Source organism: Mauremys reevesii, linkage group 3, assembly GCF_016161935.1.
Source record: "Mauremys reevesii isolate NIE-2019 linkage group 3, ASM1616193v1, whole genome shotgun sequence".
NCBI classification, from domain to species: Eukaryota; Metazoa; Chordata; order Testudines; family Geoemydidae; genus Mauremys; species Mauremys reevesii.
In genome coordinates, this window is record NC_052625.1 from 180716163 (window position 1) to 180734219 (window position 18057).

The 18057-nt window shown below is 43.5% G+C and overlaps 1 protein-coding gene across 10 annotated transcripts in view; it reads left to right on the forward strand.

Moving 5' to 3' along the window:
- The window catches only part of GREB1 (growth regulating estrogen receptor binding 1), a 191611-nt gene that overhangs the window by 107383 nt on the left and 66171 nt on the right, over positions 1 to 18057 (forward strand). For 8 of the 10 annotated variants that reach the window (XR_005596082.1, XR_005596083.1, XM_039529833.1 and 5 more), the window contains 3 exons: positions 202 to 358; positions 6785 to 6907; positions 7757 to 7933. Coding sequence is in view for 8 of the 10 variants with exons in the window: in XM_039529833.1 (XP_039385767.1) it covers positions 202 to 358; positions 6785 to 6907; positions 7757 to 7933 (457 nt within the window). In the remaining 2 variants the exon portion in view is untranslated. Of the gene's footprint in view, positions 1 to 198; positions 359 to 6784; positions 6908 to 7756; positions 7934 to 18057 lie in introns of all 10 variants that reach the window. The other 2 variants (XM_039529835.1, XM_039529839.1) reach the window with 2 other exon arrangements.

Below are 18057 nucleotides of genomic sequence, written 5' to 3' on the forward strand. Positions count from 1 at the left end.
GATAACTTCCTGTAATTTACCAGCAGGATCTGTTTAGTGGCTGCTGCTGTCAGTTTTCTTTTTTTCCGCCTTTCAGTGTAGACAATGCAGTGCTCCTCTTTCATGAGAAATGTTGTGGTTTGGCTTCCACACAATGTGATCTCCTAGCTCTGTGAACTAAAATTGAAACGTGGTTTATTTCTTCTTTTTTTGAATAAGAAGATGGGAAATTCTTACGCCGGGCAGCTCAAGACAACCAGATTCGAAGAAGTATTGCATAATTCTATTGAGGCCTCTCTCCGCTCAAACAACTTAGTCCCCAGACCAATCTTTTCTCAGCTCTATTTGGAAGCAGAGCAGCAGCTTTCATCACTAGAAGGTAGGAAATCTTGGCATTTATATTTCTGTTCAAATCGAACTATGAATCCATTCCTTGTTCATCCTGTGATCAGCATGAAAGTTTCAAATTAAAGATAGAGAGATGCAAAAGTATTTGAAGTTGTTTGGGTGCTTTATGTTCTGTGCAACCTCCTCCTCCCCTCCCCAAATCTAATGCAAATTTGAAAAAAGAACTATTTGAAGAGAATAATTATGGAATGCTCTTTGGTTTTACAAAGTAAGGCTCTATTTTGCAAACACTTATGGACATACATAACTGGAAGCTCTATGAGTTCACCCACTAAACATGGGCAGAAATCTTTGGAGGAGCAGAGCTTTATCTGGTAGTTTACCTTTATAGAATAGAAAATTCTACCATGTTAGACAGTTGCAAAAATACAACAGATTTACAAATGAGAGATGCTAAAAATAATTTTGATTATGAATGAAAGAAGCAAAAATATTTGCAGCCTTCCTATTAAGTATGCTAAGAAGATTTTATGATTAATTTTGGCGTGACAGTGTTTTTAACTTGATCTCCATTTTTCAAGGTGTTGGCTTAAGCTGTTACCTAGTGTTCTATGGTAAATCCTGCTCATGGCCTCTGGACTGATGTTTAGTGTCTTGGATTTCTCTGATTTATTTATATATTTGCTGAGCTGCTTTGTTGGCGTCTCTTCTATTTCTGTTTGCAATGTTGTTGTACCTGTGATGGACCCAGGATATTAGAGAAACAAAGTGGGTGAGGTAATATTTTTTACTGGACCAACTTGTTTTGGGGAAAGAGACAAGCTACACAGAGGTCCAATAAAAAATATGACTTCGCCCACCTTGTCTGTTTCTTTTACTCATTCATTTTTCTCTCTAGAGGTGGAATAGTTTAGATGAAATGTGTAGATCTGACAACCAAATTAATTAGAAAAACAAGTGCTAATACATAACATCAAGTCTAATTAGGTGCTAAATTGTGGTGTTCTCAGTGGGTCTGACAATGTGCAGGCAACATTATCCTGCTGGCGCACATATTTCCTCTCTCTTCCAACTAACTACTGGAGCAATGTTGCATTTGTTTCCTCTCTGTGTGTGTTCTTGTGTAGCCTGCAAAAGATGATGGAGGCACACATGGAATGCAAAATGTATAAGGTAAAATATAGTCTGTAATAAAATAAGTATTCTAAAAAAAATCAGTCCAGCCACTGAAAACAAATGAAATCATTTTGAAAAGATTAAACACTTGCCAATAGCTCACTGAAAATGTTGAAAAACATTCTATTTAGAAACAGATCTGCTTATATCTCATACACGTTTAATTTTCTCCCTCCATTCTTTACTGCTAGCTAAGGACATTTGCATGAAAATATAATCTGAGTGTCCATCTGCTCCTGCTGCTTATTCCCCACATGAAGTGCTTATCCTCTATTGGGAATTTCATAAATGTTTCCATGGCAACTAACTCTGATGTCACAAAGTGGATTATGACATCAGCTGGGAAAGATGTTGCGAGAGCAGATGCATTGTTCAGGGACAAAGGTGCAGTTTTCACACTTCTGTAGCTCCTTTCATTTAAGGGTATCAAAGGGCTTTACAGGCCTTCCTAGCCTGATCTGTTTTTGATTTTTTTTGCAGTCAGTGTGAACAGGCCCCAATTAATTAAACCTCACAAATCTTTGCCTAAAGCATTCCTTTTCATGCAAATATCAGAGGGTGGAAACTCTTTATGGATTGCCTAATAGAGCTTTTCCTGGGTTGTTGCATAAGATGGTTGAGGTTGCAAACTCACATCATACATCCAACTCCACCCCCCCCCCCCGAACAAACAGGAGTTTCCTCCTCTAGGAACCATGAAGCGTTAAGATCTAAGGGGTGGAGGGCAATAACCTTGAAGCAATGGGCCATCCTGGTGGAGGCACTGTGCCACGACACCAGCTCTTGGCCCTCCTACTATCTGTATCCTCCCTATTCCCTGACTCCTTGACACAGTGGGTCTGTTGTGGTGCATTTTATTTGTGGTCCGTGCATTTCCCGCCCCAAGCCAGTGTTTTCAAAGTGTAACCCATGCCTACTTGGTGTGGGGCTCTGTCCCCCTCTGTGGCACCTAGACCATCTAGAGATTGATGTCACTTGGTTAAGTGCCATGTGACTTTTAGCTCATGCAGTAGAGCAGTGGCTCCCAGACTATGGGGCACACCCCCCTAGGGGGGCATGGAGGAATGTCTGGGGGGGGACGTGGTGGGGCCTGGGCCAGTCCCCACTCAGGGGGTGGGGAGGGAGCACCACCCAGCCCCACTCAGCTCCCAGCTCCGTTCCCTGGCTGCAGCTGTGGCCCTGGCTCGGCCCCCGGCCCAGCCGCGTACCTGCTTCCAGCCATCAGTCCCCCGGTCTTGGTCCCTGGGACCCACTCACAGCCACGGCTCAGCTCCTGGCCCCAGCTGTGGCTCTGCTCCCGGCCTGGGTTGGGGAGGCACAGACACATTCTATTATTGGTAAGGGGGGGCGTGAAAGAAAAGTTTGGGGACCACTAAGCTTCAGAGGTCCCAGGTTCGATCCTGCCTGCTGATGACCGGGGTCTGTCGGCATTATTCAAGCATGGAGGGAACCATGGGTTAAGTGATTCACCCAAGATAATACAGTGAGTGGCAGAGCAAGGAATAGAACCCAGGAGTTCTGATTTAACATTCCCTGCCAGCTGAGTCATATAGGCACAAAATGACAAAAATACAGATGCAGGATTGTTTCTAAACAGAATGACTCTGGTATCCTGTTAGGCACTAATGGCATCACAAGTTGCTATAGCTTCTGGCCATATTTGAAGAGAGTGCTTTTCTGAAGTTGTCTTGGAGCTCACACTGCATTTTTTTGGTGTTAGTTTGCCCTGTTCACCATACCAGTTGGCAGCAAAACCAACCACTATGATATCAGTCAGGTTTTATGTTCCTGCTGTTGTTCTAATTTTAAAATTGTTAATATAAAAGGGACACTGTGAACTTGAAATATAGTTAATTTAAAAATAAATGAGTTGAAAGTAGTTTCAGGTTCTACCCCACCCCTAATTCCCAGCTAACTATTTTTGTGGTTCATATAATCATTTTCCTATTTAAAATAAATGTTTTTCTCTCCCTTGTTGCTGTGTGAAAGACCTTCACAAATAATAGGGCAAAGTGCCTACGCAGTAAAACTAGACAAGTGTTATTACAATTTATGATTATATATTACAGTTTAAATCCTATAAATGTGAAACAGATTATACCCTGTGTTATGTGGGAAATCAAACTGAATGATCATAATGGTCCCTTCTGAACTTAAAAGTCTGTGCCAAATATGCACAAAGTGAACCAGCTGAAATTAAGGTCTCTTTTCAGCCTGTAGATTTTTAAGCTATCTTTTCAAATGTCACTATGTCTAAATTACAATATTTTTAACTCCAGTTTTTGCATATCATTTTGATAACACAAGATAGAACAAGGGATAACCCCTTGTTACTATTACAATACTATATTATTCAGAAAAACAACTGCTTTTAAAACATTTTTTTCTGTATACTAAAACTTTGTTTAGACATCTCTAGACAACTATTATCTTGTTTGCTGCTGTTATTGTTTTATATAGATCTGTTTGCGTCCCTTAATCATCATATCCACAATCATTTTGAGGACTATATATTAAATAAACTAAAAGCTCCATGGGTCCATCAACACTGTTTGTCACTCTTTTTTATCTTTGCCCATGTAGTGATGCATTCTCTCTCTTCTCCTGTGTTGGCTCATTCAGCTTTTGAAACTGCCTGAAAATATTCTTTAAATACTGATTCTCTTTAAATGATCCTGCTTCTAGCTTGTCTAAAAGCCTAGAGAGTCTGATGTGACCTCTCACCTTTAATCTTGCCTTTCTAATGACTAGCTTTTAAAGTTTTCTTCTTTTTGTGGGTTTTGGAGCTTGGAGAACCCTCCTCCAGATGTTTAGTAAAGTGACATACAGGCATTTCCTAGGGTGGTTTGATGGCTGTAGTAGTTGTGGAGGGTGTTTGGCTGGTGCTAGTTTAGATTTCTTATAGGCTCTGCCCTGACTATTGGGGGCATTTTTGAGCTCTAGCTAGTCTGTGTCTGTTACAGTGTGGACATGCTTCTCTGTTGCATCTTAAAAGATTGGGGGCCAGATTCTCTGCAGGTGTAAATCTGTATGGGCCCATTGAAGGCAGCAGAGTTGTGCCATTTCCCACCAGCTGATGATCTAGCCCTGTATATTTTTTTCCATTTTGAGATTGGTGGGGACGATCTTATAATGTGAACTCTTCCTTTCTCATTAATGCCTTCTGTCTGTGGATGTGGGACATGTGGCCTCACCTTGTGGTGGCTCAATTGGCATCAGAGCTTTTGCTGCCTCTTACTGGAGACGTCTAGGGTACTGTGTGTCTCATAAGGCAAAATCCACATAGTTCCTAAGATGCACAGGAGAGGGTCTTGTGTCTGCAGCCTTCTTAAGGTGTGCAGAAGGACCCCAGACAGCCCTCGTAAGGTGGGTGGGTTAAGGCTTTTCAGCAGTGTCTAGTCAAGTGGTCCCACATTACAAAATGTATTTTTAATAATTTCTTCTTTAAAAACAACTAAAACTCCATAAAGAACTACGGGCTCTCTCCTCAGGTAAGGGGGTGGATCATGGGGAGACCATGTACAGTTTTTTTATAATGCTGACAGCTGTGTGTGTGGGTAGACCGTTAAAGTCTCCTGTGCTCTGTGCGGGGGATGTCTACACTGCAACAAAAGATCCACAGCACCCAGTCTCAGAGCTCAGATGAACTGACTCTGGCTTCTGGGGTTTGGGCTGTGGGGCTAAAAATAGCAGTGTAGTCATTTGGGCTCAGGTTGGAGTCCTGGCTCTGAGACCTGGCAAGTGGGACGGGTCTCAGAGCCAGGGCTTCAGCCTGAGCCCAAATGCCTACACTGCTATTTTTAGCCCTGAAGCCTAAGCCCCAGAAGCCCAAGTCAATTGAGCCGGGCTTTGAGACATATTGCTGCAGGTTTTTCTTTGTAGTGTAGACATACCCTGAGAGCTTATCCACAGAAACATGAGGCTTAATGTGGGAAGCAGTTTTTTTACACTCAGATTTAAAATCAGATTTTGACTCATAACAAGGATTTGCAATCTGCTGGAAAATAAAGACCAAGCCCCTGAACTATGCCTGTTAGTGCAAAATGGAGCTGTCACTCATGTTGTACAGCTGCGCGTTTGCTTTTAGATTCCTTTCATTCTTAATCTGAAAGCCTGCACAGCTCTCCCCTGCCTAAGTCTCTGCTCTCGTGTTTTGTTACTCCCGTCTCTGCATTCCAGTGACAAAGGCTGCTTCACTTCTCCCTTTGTCCCCTCTTTACCTCTTGTCTTTGTGCCTTCTCCCATGTTATTCCCTGTGCGTACCACTCTGCCTTTATCCCTGTTCACCAGGGGATCAGTCTTGCTACTCATGTGAGTAAAGGTAAGCATATACTTAAATACTTTGCTGTCTTGAGGCCAGAGTGCTTGGCACCTTTCAGGGTCAAGCTTCCAACACCCATCCTCTCCTCTTTCAGATCCCTCATTAAGACTCACTTATTCTGCAAAACTCACAAATCCTAACCCTGGAGCCATTATTTAAGGAGGGGACAAAGTGGGGGAGGAGGATCATAGAGAAAGCCACTCTGTGGCTGCCCCCTCCCATGGGATTTCCAGGGCCTCATCCAAAGTCCATTGAAATCAAAGGAATGACTCCCATTGACTTTGAGCTTTGGAGCAGACACACTTTCCCCATCCCAATGGGTTTTGTATTGTCCACCTATTTAAGATCTTTGGGGCAGGGAACTATTTTTTGTTCTGTTTCTTGTACAGCATCAAGTATATAGTCAGCACTTAACTATTGATAATTTGCATTTGATCTTTTGCTTTGTGAGAGCATCTCAAAGTGATTAGATATTGTAAATATTGAAAACAAAGGTCAAGGGAGCTTTTATGAGGACAGAGTTCTATTATTGACAACACCAAGGGTTCAAATGTCATGAGTCAGCCCCCACCCCACCCCAAATCATGAGTCTGATTTCAAAATCATAAGATTTTAAAAATAAAATTTTGGGGGTCTGTTTTTGTTTGCCTTCTGTTTTCTGAGATTTAAGTGCACTCAGGTCACATTTTAAAGCTTTTCTCCACAATCACAATTGCTGAACCTTTTTTTTTTTAAATGAAAGTTGAAATTCTCACATAATCACAGGGTTCCAGGACCTGGAGCTTTAAGAAAAACACAAAACATTGTGGGACTTGGCAACACTGCGGTTCCTTGCAAAGACAAGGGAATCTTACTTTCCTATGGCGCTTGCTGTAACTGGGACACTGCTCATTCCCAGGATTAGCTATTGCCACAGCTATCCATTGTCTAAATGTAATTTTTCCTGTGGTACTTTTGTAGCAGGCAGCAGAGTGGATAATGAGGAAGAAGAGGAGGAGGAAGAAGAAGAAAGTTCAGAATCAAGTAGCCCTCCTCTTTCTTATCAGATGAAGCCTCCTCCTGAAGGCTGCTGCACTACTGATGGTAAGAAATTCACAAGACTCAAAGTTTGGCAACTGATCCAATGGCCTATTCAGGCAAAGCTCCCATTGATATCAGTGGGAACTGGGGTCCCAGTAAAGAGTGCAGGATTGAGACCAAACATCATAACAAGCACCTTCCAAGTGGATCATCAAAATTAGGTATATAGAAATTGCGGGGCTATCCCAGTTTGTTACCTCTTAGACAAAACTAGAAACTTGGTTGATCATACGCTTTTGGGTGTCTTTGCTGAATCTTTCAAAGGAGCACTTCTGTGTCAGGATGAAGGAGGGGACTAGCTAGCAACTTGGAATCTATCCGGTTTTAAAAAAACTCGAGTTTAAAGTAGTTTCAGATATTACACCTGCCAACTTTTGTGGTTTTATCACCTTATTTTCCCATTTAAAACAAATTTTTTCTGCCCTCTCCTGTGGCTGGGAGAAAGACCCACACAAACAAGAGGGAAAAGACTGTATCAAAACTGTAAAACTGCCCAGACACCAAGTGCTATTGTCTCTTGTTAAACATACGCTTAATATAATCTTGTTTATATTGTTAAATATATACAGTTCCATAAAATGTATATATTGTGCAACATAGATGTGTTTCTGTTGCTGCAGAAAACTTTATTTTTACATTTCCAATTTTTTATTTATTCATTGTATTTCTAGCATTCGTTTATAGCTCGCCCAGTAGCCGGAAAAATATTGACACTGAAGTTAAACCTGACATTAGGTTTACATTTTTTTTAAATAAAAAGAGAAGTTGGAGTTTGTTCAATAAGGAAATTGTGAAGAATTAAGCAAAATGACCTTTGAGCTAAGAAATGTGTTGCATTTGTTTTTTTTCCAGGTTTCTGCCAGGCTGGTAAAGACTTGAGGCTGGTATCCATTTCCAGTGATCAAATTGAGGTGCCTTCGGGTTTTTTACTTGTTGGTGCTAAATCGCCAAATCTGCCTGATCACCTTTTAGTGTGTGCCGTAGATAAAAGATTCTTGCCAGATGACAATGGGCGTAATGCCCTGTTAGGTAAGTGTCCTTGCTCACCCTAAGTGGATGCTGTTTTGGACTACAGTCATATCTACTCTTGTTGCAAAGTGAATATGGTAGATCTTATTTCCATCATTTGTAGACAATAGTCCTCCCTGATTGCTCACAGCAAGATAACCTTTTAGAGCTGGCTGTGTTTGCACTGGAAAGAGTACAGTGTGAGCCACTCCAATACAAATGCTGCATCTCCTTTTATCCTGAGAGAATGCTATGCCTCCAGCTGAAGGTTAAAGTCATTGTCAGGTCAGTTTGAATTACGGTTGCCTGAACTACACCTTCACTAACTGAGCTATTTCTGTGTTGCTGCCTGTCTGTTACCTTTCTAAATACTGATATGTACCACTCCCCTTCTCAGATGCAGTTACTCTTAGTGAACCATTGTGGCAGCTACCTGGAGTGAATCATAACATTCTGCAGTGCGATTGCTATTGGTCATTCGGGCCACAGAAATTCATAACCGTTTTTTAAATTGTGATCCCTTTTGGGCAGAAATCAAGTCTTCCAATGTATTTGGACAGTCCCTAGCACAACAGGGCTCTGCTGCTTCCAGTTGGGGACTTTGGATGCTACTGCAGTATGTATTTGTGTATACGTAAAAATAAGAGTTACAAGTCAAAGTTTTGATTAGACACATAAGCAGACAATATTGTCTGTCTGTCTTTGGTCTTAAAATAGAAAATATTTAATGACAAGGATAGTGGGGAAAACACAGGAATTTTGTTATTCATCAGTTTAGGTGTTTGGCCCCTGAACTGTAGTTAGGTTCTGGTATCTAGTTGGCAGTGGTCACAGCCCTTCTGATAAGTTATGGGCCTGATTCAAAGCCCATTTAAGTCAATGAGAGTCTTTCCTTTGGCTCAGGCCCAGTATTACTGTTGACAGTAGTGTTGAAAAGCCTCTAACATCTGAAATCTTCTGGATGAATGAGCTAATTATGAACATGATAAAAACTGAAGTAGTTTGTATGATTAGGTGAAGTGATATTTAAATCTACAAGAAAATTATGGGTTTTTTTGGTCACGCCTCTTCTGTGCAACACTGAGCTTTAATTATTAAAAGAACAAAAGAAAGAAAGTTGTCGTTGGGCTTGTTAGCCTTTTTGTTGATCAAGAAATGATCCTCGCAATTTCACTTTTACCGACGCCAAAGGTTCTGATGTGAATTCGGTTGCTATCTCAATTTGAATAAGACTGAAAGGCATTTGGGATAACAGCATAGTGTGAAGGTGCATAATGTAACTCCATGTACAGTAATGTCTTTCGGCATGGGATCTTCCTGACTTGGATTGGCCACAATAAAATTGACCAGTGATTGTAAAGGAATTAAGGGCATTGTAAATCAACCAAGTGTTGTCATTTTAAAGATACAGACAGGAATGTTGTACCACTCAATTCATTCACTGCTAGCACTATTAACAACTTAAATTCCCTAGACTGTAAGCACAGAGGAAGTAGTATATTTGTTAATTGCATGCTAAACAAGAACAGAAAAGGACAATAAGGAGCATTTGATAATAGCTCACTATTTTTTGTGCTACTTGTGCCCTCATTTTGCACATTCGATGCTATATTAGTTGCCTGTAAGCTATTTATATGCTTATTTTTGATCATTTTATCACACATGACAACCAATGAAGCAAACACTTTGCTTTTGTGAAACATTTTAGCAAAGCTGTAGCGTTACCCCTGGAAAGTCTGGAATAAACTTCAACCAAAAAGAAGCTACATATTTAAGATCCTGATTCAGGCCACAGAAGTTGCAAACAAAGGAACACTCCTGAGTCCTATAATCTGATCATGAATAGGGTGCAGTTTATTGTCATCAGGGTAGCATGGTGGTGGTACAACAGTACACTAACCAGGTTTAGGTAAATAAAGATTGTTTGGTTCTGTTCTCACTAGCTATGTTTTCATTGCAGCTGGGAGCAAGCCTCCCAATCTGGGTAGACAGCCTTGTCTATCAGGACTCGAGCTTGTCTTGGGCTGCAGTTCGGGCTGTCAAGCGTAGGGGATTGGGTGGACTTGAGAATCCAAGCTCCAGCCCAAGCTGCAATGTCCACACTGCTATTTTTAGCATGCTGGCTCGAGTTCCGCTAGCAAGAGTATATCTAGGCTTGCTCGCAGTGGCTGTGTAAACATACCCATGTATGTTGGTGTAAACCAGGATTAACTCTGTTGCAGTCAATGGAATTATACCAGGGTAAGTGAAATTAGAATCAGGTACACAGTCTCACAAGCCAAACAGTTTTATTTACAAATAAAAGGTATCGTCTGTGACAACTGAGTTTGTCTTCAATTTATTGTTTGCTGGACTAACATGGTAACCACTTTATCTTGCACTAAATTCAAGCTGATAACTGCAAAGGACTTTATAGAAAGGAACATAGGAACATAAGAACAGTCATAGTGGGTCAGACCAATGGTCCGTCTAGTCCAGTATCCTGTCTTCTGACAGTGGGCAAAGTCAGGTGCTTCAGAGGGAATGAACAGAATAGGTAATCATCAAGTGATCAACCCCCTCTTTATATTTGATGGCTCTGAAAGAAGGGAACAGATTAATTATTCCTGAAAGTCTGGGTTTGAGACCATTTTCCTTTCCAAAGCTGTGGGTATGTGTATTTGTAAACAAAAATGAAAATGTTGCCCCAAAATATTTAGTAACTGTAGAGGTAACAGGCTCCATTTTCCAAAATGCTGAGTACTTACTGAGAGTCCATTGGAGCTGAAGGCATCTGACACTTTCCAGGAGCTGCTGAGCACCTTACAGGATGAAGTGAAGTGTTTGTAACCCATGAGACACCTCATTTTCTTTCTTGGGTCAGTGGTGTTTGTGTAAAGGGGGAGGTTATTGTTCACTATTGTAGATTATCCAAAAGTAATTTATTCAGAAGGAAAACACACCCAAGAAATGTCTTAGTGGTTTCCAGGCTATTCTTGAGCTGGCTCCGTATCAGTTTGTGGATATGCCTGGGGCATTTGTAGGCTCAGAAGGAAAATACACCTGAGGAGCGTCTCATAGTTTCCTGACGTTATCTTTTGACTGTTGACCTGCCTCTGGGGCATGTATAGGGTTGGTTTATTGATTATGGTAAAAGGTTGTATTACTCTCCTAGCTACCTGTTCATGTGATTTATGTGCCATTCATATTACATCTAATATTCCACTGGAAAGGCCCCCTTCTTGGAAACGTATGGGTGTCTGCTTCAAGCACAACCATTTGTGTGTAATAGCACAGGAGCCTTAATTTGTACCCTGAGAAGCTCCATTGCACCAGCTTATCTTTATTAATCAGAATTAGTTTCCTTGCCTCACAGTCCTGCAAGGAACTCAGTATTTTGCCATTAAGAAGCCTTTTCCTTGTGCCTGGAGATCTGCTAGAAACGGATGGAGAAGGCAGTGTTGTGATTGGGGTCATTGTTTCCCCAACAAATGCAGCTAATACATCCCTCCCCCCTCTCCCCACAAAGGTTTATCTGTTTATTTTCCCCACTTTTCATGTCTTGAAGTGGGACTGTGAGGACAAACAATGCAGCTAGTGTCTCCTACCATCTTCCTCCCAGAGACAGAGAACAGCTGCACAGACCATCCCCACTTCCATTGCTAGGAGTAAGAAGTGTATTTATTTTAGTCACTGGCTGGGGACAGAATAATATAGCAGAAAAGATTAATTTACATATCGTTTGTAAGCCTGGTTGTAGATGAAAGGTTCCATTGTGAAGTATTGTATTGTTACTTCTATTGTTGGATGAAATGCACAGGGCGTATTGTATACCAAGCAGGTTTTTTGCCACCCCAAGCAAAAAAAATTTTGGCTGCCTCCCACCCCAGCCCTTGGCTCTCACCCCACTCACCCCCTGCTGTCCCAGCCCTGGACTCTCTCTTCCCCCCCCCCACACCTCCTGCTGCCCCAGCTCTGGGCTCTCTCTTCCCTCCCTCACCCACACACCCTGCAGCCCCAGCGCTGGGCTCTCTCTTCCCCCCCTCACACACCTCCTGCTGCCCCCAGCTCTGGGCTCTCTCTTCCCTCCCCCACCCACACTCCCTGCTGCCCCAGCCCTGAGCTCCCCCCCACCCTCCAGCTGGCAGGGTCGGGGTAAGCAGCGGGGCTCCAGGGCCGTGCCTCAGCCCAGGGTCCCTCTAGCCAGGGCTCCCACCTCCAGGACTGGCCAGGACCTGGGAGGGCAGAGCTGGGGGACTGCCCGGCAGGGGGCTGAGAAGCCATGGGACTGCCCCGGCAGGGGGCTGAGAAGCCAGGGCAGGGTAGCCCCAGAGGGAGCAGAGTCCTGGAGAGCGGGACGTGGGCCCCGCATGGCAGCGCCCCGCCTCTATGGCCTCGCTGCTGCTGCTGCTGCTGCTTCTGGCTGCCCTTCCCCAGTCCCTGGGTGGCTTGGGCCGCTTTGCCCAGCCCCAGCTGCAGTGCTGTGGGGCGGCCGCCCTGCAGCACCTGCTGGCGGCTCTGTGCGCCCCGTGGGGCGGCCCCCAGCCTGAGTGTGCCCCGCTCGGAGCCTGCCGGGCCCAGCCACAAGGTGTGGTGCTGCTCCCCCGCGGCACAAACCGCAGCGGCCCCAGGGTGCCCCCCAGGCACAACGCGTTGCTGCTGCCAGGGCTGGCTCTAGGCTTTTGCCGCCGGAAGCAAAAATAAAATAATAATAAAAAAAAAAAGATGGCCAGAATGCCGCCCCCGAAAATGTGCGGCCCCAAGCACGTGCTTGGTTTGCTGGTGCCTAGAGTTGGCCCTGATACCAAGCTCATTATAATAACAAGCAGGACTGAGCATTCTTGCCTGGTCTTATAAAAACAAACATGGCTTCAGACTTCAGATGAAATTGAACTGAAAGCCCCTCCACACTGGGCTGGAATTAGGTTTGCGGTGCTGCGGTAGTGTGTGCATACATGTAATGGTGGGTCACAGAAAAAAAGACAAAATGCAGTTGGTGGGTCACCTTATTAAAAGGTTTGGGAACCACTGGTCTATTTAATCCCCTATACTCTATGAATTGATCTCATGTTCTCTTGTGAAATTAGCCTTATGACATAGATAAATTAGGACAGCTGCCCTGAATCCCCTGACCTTTGCCCTTTCTATAATGTATGGAAGCCTATTTGATTTAGTTTGTTTATGAAACTACCTGTCTTTCCTATCAATTGCTGCTTCCAGACATTGGCATGTAAATGAAGCATGCGAAGAGAAAGGGAATAGTGAAATGTTTGAGTTCTCATCCTGCATAATTCCTGTTGCCATATATTGGGTTATGAATAAGGTCCGAATGATGCTTTTTAAAGCCTAGAGTTAGCCATATGATGATAATATAAGTGATGTGTGACATCTTTATTTCACCATATCTGAGCACAATATCAACACTTGAAAACAAAATGAGATCCTCTTAGGATGTCTTATCAGTCAGATAAGGGCTCCCAGTTAGTTGACTGTTCTCAGCTCCGCCAGGACCCTCTTCTAATCCATATTTGACTGATAATGGATTTCTTAGGTGCTCTTAATAGTTGACATAAAGTCATGTTGTGTTGTAGTTCTCAAGTTATAGCCGAAATATGCTAGTGAAAAATAAGTGGACAAAGCTGACTGTCAATGAAAGTAGAGTAACAATAGGGGGACATGATATGGATAGCTGTGTTGGAGGGAACTTGCAGCAGGGAGACCTCAGGAGAGTGCTGAGAAGCTGGTGGGTGGTAGTGAAAGGAGACTTTTGATTTTTAAAAGGCTTTTCAAATAAAAGAAGTTCTAAAATGTGCAGCCTCTGAGTCCTTTTCAAAGTGAGTGGTCAATATTAGATGCATCTGAGACACTTATCAGCTCTCTCATGCATACTGAAATGATTAGTGTCGACAACATTAGGTGGTGTTATAGCCTTACCGTAGCTTTAAGTTGTTGTCTTGTACGTTACTATGTGCTGGTTTGGGATCTGAGGGGTTTGGGAGGAAGTCATGCCCTGCCTATGTGTGCTGGAGTTGCTACTTGCAACATTCCAATAAATTCCTGTGATTCTATAAGTGAGTATTACAACTAATAGCAACAGCTGGAAAATCACAATGCTGTGGGTATGGACTCAGGAGCTGAAATAAGTTTGATCTATGGTGAATACCCAGTCCTGAAAGGGAAAAAGATTTGTACTGCAGGAGTTAAACTGATGACCATTAATCATCAGCCACTGCAGACAACAGGAGATTGGTATGCTGCTCCCGATTTGCAGGACGGATACTTCCACATGGCAATATATCCTGGCTGCAGAAAGTACCTTTGCTTTATAGCAAGAGACATCCACTACCAGTACATGGTGCACCCCTTTGGTCTGTTATACGCCTCAAAGGTCTTCACAAAATGCAGGGTGGTAGTAGTGGCCCACCTGTGCCACTTAGGTGTCCAAATTTTCCCTTACCTACACATTTGGCTACTAGGTGGAGCTCAAGCATCCAAGTCAACAGCAGCATCCTCATTATCAGACAGCTGCTCTCTCATCTGAGCCTGAAACTGAATTTAGACAAATCAAAGTTGCAGCTGATAGAGTGTATAACATTCATAGGAGCAGACCTCAGTGCCATAACTGTGATGGCCTGTCTTCTGGTGGTCAGGTTTCAGTCCACTTTCTCTGAAGGCCTAAAATCCAATACCGTTACAGCAGTGCATTCCTGTCTACAACTACTGGGCCACATGGCCTCGTACGCATATGTAACTCTGCATGCCAGACTTCACCTTCATTGTCTATGGGCCTCGCTTCATTTGGTTGATCTTCTGACTAGGCATCCTATGGACATGCTCATTTATGTAGCTGCATGAGTGCTTGAAATCCCGGACTGGTGGCTGGACCCTCACAATGTGTGCAAAGAGCTGCCTTTTCTATCTCCTGAGCCAGCTTTGACTCTGGTTACAGATGTGTCTACCAAAAGCTGGGGGTCCACCTTGGTTGACTTTGTGCGCAAGACCTGTAGTCGCCCTAGGAGGTGTCTCTGCGCATAAATGTGCTGGAGCCCTGTGTGATTCATTGGGCCTAAGAGACATTTATGTCTACCATCAAAAACCATGGTCATCTGTACATATCTTTTGCAGACATTATGCCGTCACTCTGGCCTCTTGGGACGATGGCAGATTGGGCAAGTAGGAATTGCAATCTCTATTCAGGTATCAGAGGGGTAGCTGTGTTAGTCTGGGTCTGTAAAAGCAGCAGAGAGTCCTGTGGCACCTTATAAACTAACAGACGGATTGGAGCATGAGCTTTCGTGGGTGAATACCCACTTGTGTCCGATGAAGTGGGTATTCACCCACGAAAGCTCATGCTCCAGTACGTCTGTTAGTCTATAAGGTGCCACAGGATTCTTTGCTGTTTTTACAAATCTCTATTCAGATAAACCAAAATCCCTCCATCAGTAAGTGAGCTGCTACGGAGTCACCTGCAATGGAATATATGTGTTCACAATCACTTCGAGAAGAAAAATGGTCTACTTACCTAGAGTAACTTTTGTTTTTTGAGATGTGTTGTGCACATATACATTCAATGACTGCCCCATCTCCTCTGCTACTTCAGACAATAATTTCACAATTAGCAAGAAGGAATGGAGAGGGAGGTGGCAGACACGCCCTTTTATGGTCCTGGCTCAGCATACCAGGAGAGCTGGGGCGCATGTGCCGCCTAGTGGTATCACTGGCAAAAGTCTCTGAATCCAGTGTATTGGGTGCACATTACGTGTGCAGTGGAACATATATGCAGTTGAATGTATATGTGCACAATGTATCTCAAAGAATAAAAGTTACTATAGGTAAGTAACCATTTTATCTACTGAAGGAGACTGGGGAAATCTACACAGTTCAGGAATCCATTGATCCAGCTACTAACTTGTTAATGTATGATGGTAACAGGATTGTTTTGCTAGGAAGCTTACAGAGAACGATACTAGATCATCTGGGGTATGAAAAGACACTGAGCTGTGTATCTGACAGATATTTTGGCTGGGCATGGCTGCAGATGTTAAGGACTGGGTACTTTCATGTCTTACCTGTCAGGAAAGGAAAGTGCCGGCAAGAAGAGACAGAATTAGGAGCACACTAACCCAGCAAGCTCTAGGTGTTCATACAGACTGACTTGGAAAGGCCCTCTGTCAGAAACACCAGCTGGAAATCGATATTTGCTGATAGTGTCTGACACCTTATGCTGTGGTGTGACCACTGAAGGATAAAAGGACTGAGACAGTTACAGATGAATTGATGAAACAAACTGCATCTGCAGTGATCAGGAGAAGGAATTTGAATCATGGTTGCTATAGGAGGTTTTCTGACAACTCCAGATAACCAAGGTGAGGACTGGAGTTGCCCACCCTGCAAGTAATGGGAACGTGGAGAGAGTGCACCACTGGCAGTTTGTTAGCGAAAACCAATGAGACTGGGTTACTAAGTCACCTTTTGTCATCTTTGCATAGAACACAAGTGTGCACTCACCTATCCATTACTCTCCTATGAGGTTATTTTTGGACTCTGCACACTCATGCTTCCCTGTGACTTGATGTTCAGGCTGCAAAAACTGGCAAGACCCCCTGCTTCTATGCAGGTGGGTGATGTGGCGGAGTCTTATATCAGTGACCTGAGGACAGCATTCCAGAAGGTAGAGGAACAGATTAGTTGGAAGCGAGCATGTCAGATACAAGATGCCAGAAAAAAGGAAAATTGTGCCCATCCAGGAAAGAGAAAAGGTGTAGCTATGCAACTGGAAAAAACAGTCTGGAAAAAATCCCCAAAGTACTCCTTTTTGGAGGGGATGTTACACAGTGATTAAGAATTTAAACAGCTTATCCTTACTGATACAAAAAGCAAGACCTTGCCACTTTGAAGTGCATCAAAAACTGGTGCACACATTCATTGAAAGAAAGAGGAAGGCAAATACTGAGGATACCCAATAATTATCTCAGAAGGATGCAGAAAGGATTTGGAGGTACCCCTAGCAGGTTCCTGTGGCTCATAATGGGAGGCCAGTTGTGGAGGAGGAATTGCTGGGATGTTCTTGGGACCTTAGCACAGGCTGTCTTCAGCAGACAGTCTGTGTACAACAGATAGAGGACATGAACCCTGCAGTCACTGATAATCTAGATCCAACTATGAATGAGATGTCAGTGACTGAATATAGGGGCAGACCAACACAGAAACCCCCATGGATGGCAGACTACCTGGGTTCCTAGGAGTTACTGTTATTTAACTAGAGGGGGGAAAGTTGTAATGGTCATTGTAGACAGCAACTCAACCAGTATATGGTGCTATATCTTTATCATAGTGTTAAGGTGTTGTTTTGTATATTATGTTGTTGATCTGACATATGGGTTAGCAGGAAGTTCAGGCAGGAAATTCAGTCCTGCCTGCTTGTGCTGGAGTTGGTACTTGCAGTGTTCCAATAAATCCCTGTGAGAAATCCACACCCCCGAGAGACCTAGTTATACCAACCTAGCTGGTGGTGTAGACAGCACTAGGTCGACGAAGGAATTCTTCCGTTAACCTAGCTACTGCCTCTTGGGAAGGTGGGTTACTTATGCTGATGGGAGACTTGCTCCTGCAGGCATAGGTAGTCTCTACACTGAAGCACTACAGCGGTGCAACAGCTGCAGCTGTGCTGTTTAGCATTTTAAATGTAGATGAGCCCTAAGTGAAGATTAGGTTTCCTAATTGATCTCACATGGCTAAATGAGATTGCTCATGGGGCTCTTAAGGGGCTATGGAACCTTTCAGTGCAGTCTCTGCTAGTTTGAGTCTGGTCCAGGTTGTGGTCAGTGATCTAAGTGAGTGACTTAGGAAGTTTAGTAGGAAGCTGGTCATGGAGCACGAAATCTTTTCAAGTGTACCACAGAGCAGGCACTGTATCTTGGTAACTGATCCAAGTGGCTGCTCTGTGGTGCACATGAAAAATTTTTGTGCTCCATGACCTGCTTCTTACTGGACAGCTGTTTCTATCACCAGTTTTGGCAGCCTGGCAGTCAGCTAGAACAGGCACAGACAACACTGTCTTGCTGTAGGAAATGGTCCCCTGTATGGTCAGGCTTAAAAAAAAATCTGGGTAGGTGTCACTGTAGTGAAAAGTTCACTGCTGCTGGCCATGCTTTCTGTGTTCTGTG